General features: G+C 42.2%; 2 protein-coding genes across 3 annotated transcripts; both read left to right on the plus strand.

Moving 5' to 3' along the window:
- Positions 1-41: 41 nt before the first annotated feature.
- CMC4 (C-X9-C motif containing 4) lies at positions 42-8,727 on the plus strand. 2 transcript variants are annotated; one of them, XM_020975599.2, is made up of 3 exons: positions 42-125; positions 5,868-5,936; positions 8,328-8,727. In XM_020975599.2, the coding sequence occupies exons 2-3, from the start codon at positions 5,873-5,875 to the stop codon at positions 8,474-8,476; spliced, it is 213 nt and encodes a 70-aa protein (XP_020831258.1). In that variant the 5' UTR covers positions 42-125; positions 5,868-5,872; the 3' UTR covers positions 8,477-8,727. The 2 variants fall into 2 exon arrangements, with proteins under 2 accessions (XP_020831258.1, XP_020831256.1); XM_020975597.2 differs by lacking the exon at positions 42-125 and adding an exon at positions 4,951-5,050.
- Positions 369-4,787, plus strand: MTCP1 (mature T cell proliferation 1). Its single transcript, XM_020975595.2, has 4 exons — positions 369-4,193; positions 4,285-4,455; positions 4,556-4,607; positions 4,698-4,787. The coding sequence occupies exons 1-3, from the start codon at positions 4,086-4,088 to the stop codon at positions 4,601-4,603; spliced, it is 327 nt and encodes a 108-aa protein (XP_020831254.1). The 5' UTR covers positions 369-4,085; the 3' UTR covers positions 4,604-4,607; positions 4,698-4,787.
- Positions 8,728-9,905: the final 1,178 nt, after the last annotated feature.

A 9,905-nucleotide genomic window follows, 5' to 3' on the forward strand; every position in this document is an offset into this window, starting at 1 on the left:
CTCGACAGAGCGGCGGCGGCGGCGACCGTGACCGTTCGGCTGTGTCGGCCCTCTTCAACCCGCTTCGGCTTCCCTCTCCTCTGCCTGTGTGTCGGCCCGGATCCGGCGGCGCAGCCACCCAGCGGGTCCGTGCGAGCCCCCGGGGGGAGGCGGGACGTGGGGGCCGGGCGGGCGGCCGGGGTGCCCGGGGGTGGGGGTGGGGTGGGGTGCGGGGGACGGCTCGGAGGCGTGCCCGGGGGAGGAGAGAGGGCCGGCGAAGGCGGGTCGAGCGGGCCGGCTGGCCGGGGGAGGCCCGGAGGGGGCGGCCGGCGGCGGGGGCGGTGGCAGGGGCCGGCGGCCTGGAGAGAGGCGGGCCGCGGGGTGGGGACTCGGGGCGGAGGCGAGACGAGACGAGGCGAGGCCAGGGGCGGGCGGCCGTCGGGGAAGAGGGCCCTGAGATGGTGCTTGGTGAACTTTGAGGCTCCGGAGGAGCTGAGTGTTTTGGTCAGAGAGAGGCCGCTGGGCGCCTAACGCCGGGGCTGTCCGGGTTGCCTAGACACCGATGATGCGAGGCGGGTTCTGGAACTTTCCTTTCTCCTCGGGCGCCCGCTAATGGCCCCTCCCCCTCGCGCGCCCTTCCCGCGCTTTTACGCTCGGCCTCGTGCGGCCCTCACGCGCCCCTCCCCCCTCCCGCAACCGCCTGGAATCCTGCGCGAGCCCCGGCCCCCTGCCCTGAGCGCCGGCCCCCAGGACGCCCCTCGGAGGTGGTGTGCTTCCCCACCCTTTTCCAAGGAGATTAGTTAAGGCTTCAGGGTTAGGGATCTTTTCCCCGTGATTGTCACCTCAAGTAAGGAGAGGGAAGGGAGGGGAGAGGAGCCATTCTATTTTATTTCGTTTGGCCCCGTCAAAACGAGGCCGGAAAACTGAGAAACATCAGGTGGCAGAGTGTTTGATTTTATTAAAGAATCTCATTAATGTCTTTTCCGTGGTGGAGGGGAAGGGAAGGAAGAGGAGGTATCCCAAGGGTGTGAGGGATCAGATCGGGCCTTTTCCTCCGACCAGGGTTGGATTTTTGCCCTGCTCTCCTAGGGTTGGCGGCTCCCAGAAGTCAGCCAGCATCGAGCCCTCCTCAGTGGCCTGGGCTGCCACTCTCTTGACTCAAGGCCTGGAAGGTGCTTTACCAATCTCACACGTACAGAGTCAGAGCACAGCTTTAGAAATGGGCCTTTCCGGTCTGTAATCCAAGGAACGTTGAGGGTTCTAGTATAATGCCATGATCCCATCACATTTTCTTCTTAAATCTTGAAAGTCAGGTAGGTTTGGCAGTAATGAGAAGAAAGAAATATTGAAGCGCTTCCTGAATTACTGGTAGTCTTTCCTCTTTTCTCTAAGTCAGTTTCAAACCGATTTCTATCTCACTTTGGACTTGGGGCAAGAAACCCAGTGGTACTTACGGTCTTTTTGATTCTCTGAAAAGAGCAAGATTCTTGGCACACGAGCTTATTAAAGATCCCATGGCACTTTTTTCAGGATTAAGTTTGCTAATGGTAACAACAGTTGGACCAAAAAAGCATCTTTGCACGGAGCCACCTAAATTTCCCCTAAAGTTTCCCTTGATTTCCCATCTAAAGCAATTGTGCCAATTCTTCCATGAATGTACAGAGTTGACTACTTTTGGGTGGTGGATAATTTTACTTTGTAAAATGTTTAGATATATTCAGTATGAGAATATAATTATTAATATATAGTTATTATAATTATCACCATATAAGTATTAGTCCACTATTATAGTCCATTTTTATTCCAAAATTACATTCAGTAATTTTCAGTGCATGTATGTAGTGTGGTTTTTCACAACTTGAATTATTTGTGTATTGTACAGCCATAAAATTGTCTGGTGGTTAAGATTAAATAATCAATTCAGTTGGACCAATTTAATTACTGATCATTCAATTCAATAAAAAATATTTTAATTATTGATTCTTCAAAGAAAATAAGTATATTTGATGGGTAGACATTAGTAATTGTAACTAAAAACCTGTAAATTTAAAGCAGCTTTCTAATTGCAAAACAAACAACAAAAAAATCAAATTAATTGTACAGAGAAAAGGAAGCCTTTACCTAAGTCCTTTCAATTTAAATAACACAAGATTTGAAACAGGAATACCACTATATGTCAGAAGAGCAGTGTATCTTGTCTAATATGACCTTCTTTGATGTCCTTTCAAGCAGTTAGGGATTTCCCTAAATATCTCCACTTTGCCTTAGTAATTCATCATGGCTATATCATCCTTGAATTTATCTAACTTCTTCTTGAACCTGTTTGTTTTCATCCTCTACTTGGAGAGGCACCATAACATGATGAAATAACAGTTTGGCAATCAGGAGTCCTGGCCTCTAGTCCTGTCACTGGATATGGGACCTTGGGCAAATCACATTACCTCATAGACCTCAGTTTCCTCATCTGTCAGATGTGATAGAATTGGACAAGGGATCTCTAAGGTCTCTTCTAGCCTTAATGTTCTCCAGTTCTATTCCTCTAGTTAGCATTCCTTCCTCTCTGCTTCCTTCTCTGGCTCAGCTGTGGGCATACACCAACACTGTTCTGGCCCTCTGCTTTTCTTCCTTTATATTCACCACTTAGGATTTCATCATCCACTCTTAGGGCCGCAAGCATCACCTTAATGTGCATGACTCCCAAATCTCCAGCTCCAGCTCATGGCTTTTCTGACTTCCAGTATCTTGTCTCCAATTGTCTTTGGAACACACTGGATGCCCCATCAGAACCTCAAACTCAACTTTGTTGGACAGATAGGCACGACTTTTGATAGTTGATCATATACCTGTGGAACTAGTTGAGCCTAGTCAGTCACAGGATCCCCCCAGAATAAGAATCTGCATGCTATAGTGGAGAGTGCTTACTTAGAAAAGACTCAGTTCAAATCTCACTCATTAGATTTGTGACCATGAGCCATCATCTCCCTAACCTTCTAACTTCCTTATCTGTAAAATGTGAATCTCAGTACCCATCATACCTACCTCACAAGGTTGCTGTGGGGATCAAATGAGGTAATGTAGGTAAAGTGGTATATAAAAACATTAGCTGTTACTCTATTGGAGTCTCTAGCTTGGTGGAGTCTGCCAGAGCTTGAGTTCTGCTGTTACGGTATTTGAGGCCCCAGTGTTACTTCCAGACCATAATGTAGGTTATTTTAGGGTGTCTTTTGCTCATATATACATATATATATATTTTTTAAATTTAATTTAATTTTATTTTTTTTATCCCCTGAATCCCCTAAATGAGGAAACAGGACCAGAGAAGCCTACTAGCTTGTTCTGGGTCATGAGAGTTAGGAAATGAAAGCTCTCTGGCCCTTTTAAACCTAGATTTCCTGATGCCATGTCTAGAGCTCTCACCATTGTGAAAAGAAAGGGAAACAAGCTTAACATCTGTTCTTTAGGATGCCAGAAATGGCAGTTATAGAATGGTCCTCTCCTCCCCCACTCCCAGTTAACTACATGTATTGGTCACAAGTGGGAGTTATTTAGGGGCCAATCTGTATCCCCAGAGCCATTTGTTTTTGGCAGAGCCCACTTTCCCTCGAACACTTCCCCAGATTGCGCCGTCGCCACTATCTAAGAATGTGAGCAGTTGCTAGGACAGTTGGTTTTCAATGGGCTTCTAGTTTCCTCTGTTGAGTTTTAGGTTTTGAAAACAGGAATTAATTTAGCTAGACCCTAGGTGAGGGGTTCTTAACCTTTGTGTGTCATGGACCTCTTGGGCAGCCTGGTGAAACCTCTGGACCCCTCCTCAGAATTTTGTTTTTGAATATATGACAATAAACTATATAGGATTATCAAGGAATCCAATTATATTGAAATACAGTTATCAAAATATTTAACAAAAAAGAAAAGAAAGCCAAGTTCAGACTCTTGGTTAAGAACCCCTGCCCTAGGTGATCTCTAGCACCAGGTGTTGACTTTCAGGTCTAATAGCTCACTCATGAATTCATTCAGACCCCAGAAATCACACTTGTGTCCTGGGCATGGGTGCTGCAGACTTAGGTGGACAAAAGCAATCTTAGAATTGGAACCCAAAGCCCAGAATGGCAGAAGGGGACATTGTGGGAGCCCCACCTGATCACCTCTGGGTACACCAGGAAGGTGTCTACCGGGATGAATACCAGCGAACATGGATTGCATTTGTGGAAGAGGTAACTCTTGATTTTCTATCAACTTGGTTTCTATCCATTTTCAGTCTTTGGGGAGGGTATGGTTTCAGTGTTTACAATTATTTCCCCATAGGAGACCAGTTTCGTTAGGGCTCGAGTGCAGCAGGTACAGGTACCCCTAAGTGATGCAGTCAGGCCCAGTCATCTCCCTCCCTCACAGCTACCACTAATGTGGCAGCTGTACCCTGAAGAGCACTACCTGGATAACAACTCTAGGATATGGGAGATAGAGCACCACTTAATGGTATGTATTATAGCTAATTGTTCTCAATTTGATTTAGCCCCCCTCTAGGAAAGAGAGAGAAAGAGAGAGCGCTCTATTCTTTTTTCTCTTTGTTTAACAGGTCAGGGGAGTTGAGGAGCTGTTGCTTAAGCTCTTGCCTGACGATTAATCTGGTAAATATTGATGTTATCGCTTTACCCTTTCTATACTTTTTTATGCTTATACGTGATTATGGAGTTTTAATAACAATATTTGTTTTCCAGGTGCTGGGATTCTAGGAAGATATGTCCATTTGTTGTGTACATTATATGGGAATCACTTCACCCAGCACTGAAGTGCATCTACCTTTGGGGGGAAAAGTGAAAACTGTTCAAGAACACAGCACAACAGTTTAGGAAGGAAAGTGAAGAATACTGTAAAACCGCAGGGGGAATGTTAGGTAGATACAAGGCAAGTCCAGAGGTGGTCATTGAGTCAGGACACCTAGCTTAAAACCTCTGACTCTTGGAAAGTGCCATGGAATCTTTAATGGACATCGTCGGTCAGAACCTCCGTTTGACATCCTCACACAAAAAGCAGCACCTCCAGAAAAGATGCCCTGATCACCAAGGACTTGGTACTGACTTAGACGGGAGCCTTCAGCAGTCAACATGTTTTGTTTTGTTTTTTCCTCCTCCTACCCCTCCCCAAACTTTGCATTCCTCTTTCTCCCTTCATAAAAACATCCTAGTTTTTGCTTGCATGTCTTCCATTCCAGCACTGGTATACTTGGATCTACTGAGAACTTAGGAGTTCTGAGAAAGGGCACCACCCAGGTTGGCTCCAGTCTTCAAGGACCTTTCCCCTTTCAGAAATGCCACATGTCTTCAAAGTCTCAGGGAGTTTTAAACTCAATCTCTGTTTACCATATTTTATATTTAAATAACAAACTACTTTCTTGGAAACTTCCAAAAATCCACTTTAGGTGTTCATAGACACTTTTCCCAGGTAATAGCATTTTAGTTGTTGCCAATTCCCAAGGATGTATTTGATTGCCCTGGTAAGGAGCTTCCTGAGATAAAGCCAAAGTAGCTGGGATAGTTCAGTTGCATTTGAAATGAAGGGAAAGCCTGGGGGATGGAGGATCTTGCTTTTTGGAAAGCCATTGTTAACAGTTCTGAAAGTAAATATAAACTATTGTTTTCCCTAATTGAGTGAGGTTGGTACTATAAATGCAGTATGCTCATCCTGTAAATGGCCAGAGGGTTTTGTAATTACTCTAGTGTAACTTCTTTCCAGTGATGAAGGGGTTCAGAGTAAAAATCTTAGATGAAAATCCCTAAGTCTCAGTGGTTAGGGGTAGAAAATAGAGTCTATGAGCCAGAAAAGATTTTTTTATGGGAAAGCAAAATAAACACTCTATAATCGTTTTGTTTTTTTTTTTCTTGTTTTAGTTTTAATGGATATGTCCCAGAAGGATCCCTGCCAGAAACAAGCCTGTGAAATACAGAAATGCTTGCAAGGTACTTACATATGGTGCTTTATTCTAGTGATTTTTTTTTCATTTTGTGTATGAGCTTCAAGAGTCAGACCATCCATCTGCAAGTTAACATTTAACTTGTCTCATAGTAATACCCAGTTTCTGCACTTTTTCTTTCACTGGCTACATTACCAGTGTAAATTAAGGATGATTCTCTTTATGGCTCAAAAAAAATAGTAGCAAGTTCTACTTTTTTCACCTACATTTTATAAAGCATGATGTTAGTGGGAAAAGCACTGGATTTAGAGTCAGAGGGCCCGAGTTCAAATTCTGACCCTGATACTTTCTAACTAAATGATATTAGGCAAGACACCTAACTACGGTTGCCCTTAGTTTCCTCATCTGTAAAATGAAGAGTTTTTATTAGATGAACCCCAAGGTCCCATCTGGCTAAAAAGCTCTTACCCTGTGGTGTTGAAAAAGGAGGGCTGGTTTTAAATGGGTGACATTATGCTGTGGTTGATTAACCACTTGAACCTGAGTAGAAAGGGTTCAAGTAGAAAGTTGGAGTTCCTAGATACCCACCTCAGCTGCTGTGGAATGGGGAAATTAATGTCCAGTTGCTAAAGAATGACCACGGCAAAGAATTCTAGCAGTGAAGTTGAATTGAAAAGAAGGCCCTTTGAAGAGAGGGCTGACCTTCCTGGACCTGATTCTCATCCCCTCTGTACTCAAAACTGGGTCCTTTCACATGGGGAACTACTTTTGATATCATTGGAATCCCATCACAAGTACAAAGCAGATGAGAATTGGTATATAAGTTTTACTTCTGAAATCTTAAATGAGTTGTATAAGACTTTTAGAAGGAATCCATTATATTAACCATTTAGGAAGAATTTTAATACCTTATTTACTTACCCCCTTGCCCTCAATTTTGAGAAGGTAAGAAAACTGTTTTTCTCTCCCTAACATGTATAGTATGTATATGTATATATGTATGCATGTACATGTCATATATGTATGTACATGTGTGCACATACATACGTGTGTGTAATGAATAAATACACACACTTTGAAATAATCACATGGTCAGGACAGAAAGACTAAGAATTAAAGAAGCATCTGACTCCATGTTCTTGGCTTGGATAAGGGGGAGGAGAAAAGGGAAAGCTAGTCAGCATATGGTCCTTGATTCCTATAGCTGCCCTCTAATATAAGGGAGCTAGGAAGAGTCAACTGGAGCTGCAGCAGCTTCAAGTCCACATTTCTCTGGAACAGGAGTTCTTAGTCTTTATCATGTCATGGGCCCCTGTTCAGAAGAATGTTCTGGTCACCTCCATAATAATTGAAAGAAATGCTAAATTTCACTTAGCAAGGGGTGAAAGTAAAGATGGAATTTTTCTTCCCGTTGAAGTTCATGGACTCCTTGAAATCTATATGTAACTCCAAGGGGCTTCCTAAGTTAAGAACCCCTTCTCTAGAACAGAAGATATGCTTAATCCAAGCCCTACATCTGAAACTTAAAAGGAAATAATACTATGTGGTATGATACTAATACTAAAATACTACCTTTCAGTCATTTTGTATGTCAATATTTTTTTCTTCTGTTTAATACACTGAAAGTCTTCTGAGAGTTATCAAGGACTGCAGAATTGCTGAAGGGATAAATCTTAGGAGGTTCCATTTAGTGATAAAATTAATTTCTGTGCAGTTCTGAATAAGTTGCTAGTGTTTAGTAAATGGAAGTGAGAATCTCAAGTTATGAATATTGGCAAGTGCAGTGAGGCATAGACTCTCTAGGTTTCAGTGCTTGCTGTGGGCTTTTCTCCTTCCCCTTCCAATTCTTTAGAGTAAAAACATCAAAGCAATAAAGTTGAAACTCATGCCAGTCAATACAGTATTTCCTGAAAAGGAACTTGAGGTTTTACTTCCCCACCCTCCTCCCCAGGTATACAGATAAATTAGGCAACAAAACAGCAAATAAAGGAAGGTTATTTTAAACTACCTGAGACACTCTGCAGAATTAATAAATGACTGTCCATCGGGGTGTCTTATAATACTAGTAGGCACTGAAAATTTTGCCTCACCCCTTTTCTTGCAAATTTTAGTTTCAATTATTTATGAGCTAAATCTGAAAACAGGTTAGGCTACAAAAATAATTGGTCTAGGTTAGAATCTTCCCTTAGGTTAGATTTCTCCCTCATTTCCTCTTCCATCCCCCTGCTCCGTATCCTAAAGGGCCCAATCTCTCCCCCACTAATTTTGGTTGGTGGATGGGAATACTTTCTTTTCCCTTTACTATTTCTAATGGGTTATGCTAGCTCTTTAAGTTTACAGGGAAAGTTTTCAAATCACTGATCTTTTAAAAAAAAAATTGTGCACACCCTACTTGCTCAGTTTACTTTCTCTCATAGAATTAGTCTTTGTTTTTCAGCCAACAACTACATGGAGTCTAAGTGTGAGGCTGTCATCCAAGAGTTGCATAGGTGCTGTGCTCAGTACCCCAAAGGGAGATCTGTTGTCTGTTCAGGATTTGAGAAGGAAGATGAAGAAAGGCAGAAGCTTAAATCTGCATCCAAATGAATTTCTGCTCCATGTTTTTCATCCAGGAGATTTTATTTGGTCTCCTGAACAGGTTTTCTCAGGTAGTCAACAAAAACCAAATGGAAATTCACTTAACAGGTTTAGTCAATAGATATGCCACTTAGGCAAAAGAATAGAAAGATAGAAAAAGAAATCTAGTCTGAAACAACTTATTAAAAGCAAAAATGTTTTTGTTTCAATTGTAAACTTTTAAAAAATGACCTGTTTAAAATAAACATGTTTTAAATGCAGATATTTTGGTCTGGTACTGAATGGTCTCTTCATAAGGATTTCCTTGATTTTAGCAGCTCATTAATTATACTGCATAATATAGTACCTTCCAGGGAGGTAGTGGCATCTAGTGGGGAAAGCACTGGATGGTTTTAAGTCACAGGACCTGGGTTCAAATTCCAGCTTTGGGCCAAAATGAGGGAGTTGGATTAGATCAGTGTTCTTCCAAGTGTGGTCCAGGGACCCCTGGGGTTCCCTGAGACCCTTTCAGGGGGTCTTAGAGGCTAAAACTATTTTCATAATCCTAAGATAATTTCTAATATGGTAAATATCAATAGATATAATCCACATAAACCAAAGGTGTTTAGGCGTCCTCAATAATTGTTAAGAGGGTAAAGGGATCCTGAGAAAAAAAGTTTGAGAACTGATAGACTAGATGATCTCTCATGTCCCTTCTGGCTCTAAATCTATTATTTCTTTCAGCAGCATCTCATAAACATTGATCTTTACGAATGTTTGTGAGTTGCAATAATGCTGTGATGAAATTTTTTATCTCTTCAATGTGGCTCTTCCCTTCCGTCAACCTAGCCATGCTTTTTCAATCTGTAATTCTTGTCTATTTTTCAAGAAATCCTTTATGGATAATCTGCACAACGTGCTAGAAATTATTTTAATAATTAATGGATGCCAGTACAACACTTGGGTTAACTCATCTTCATTTACATGATTGGCCCACCTTTTCCAATCATATATGTCTTTGATGCCATTTATTTATCCACCAATCATCTGGAAATAAGCTGTAGCCTACTTCCACCTACCATGCATCTTTCCATTACCTTTTTGAAGCGTCTGTGATTTTGATTATTTTGAGATTGTTGTGTTATGGGATTTGTGGTCATGTTATAGCAATGAGAAAATTGTTGGTGGTAACTAGGTGGCATGGTGGATAGAGTGGTGCCGGACTTAAGAGTCAGGAAGCTCAGAGTTCAAATCCTGCCTCAGCCACTTACTAGATGTAGCTGTGTGACCCCCAAGAAAATCACTTGATCTCTCAGCCTCAGTTTTCTCATCATTAAAATGGGGATAATAATAATACCTATCTCAAAGGGATGTTGTGAGTATTGAGTGAGATAACATGTAAAGCAATTTGCAAGCCTTGAAGCACTAGATAAATGCTAGCTATTATTATCATGATGGG

The sequence above is a fragment of the Phascolarctos cinereus genome, unplaced genomic scaffold (assembly GCF_003287225.1).
Source record: "Phascolarctos cinereus isolate Bilbo 61053 unplaced genomic scaffold, phaCin_HiC Scaffold_8;HRSCAF=390, whole genome shotgun sequence".
Taxonomy (NCBI): domain Eukaryota; kingdom Metazoa; phylum Chordata; class Mammalia; order Diprotodontia; family Phascolarctidae; genus Phascolarctos; species Phascolarctos cinereus.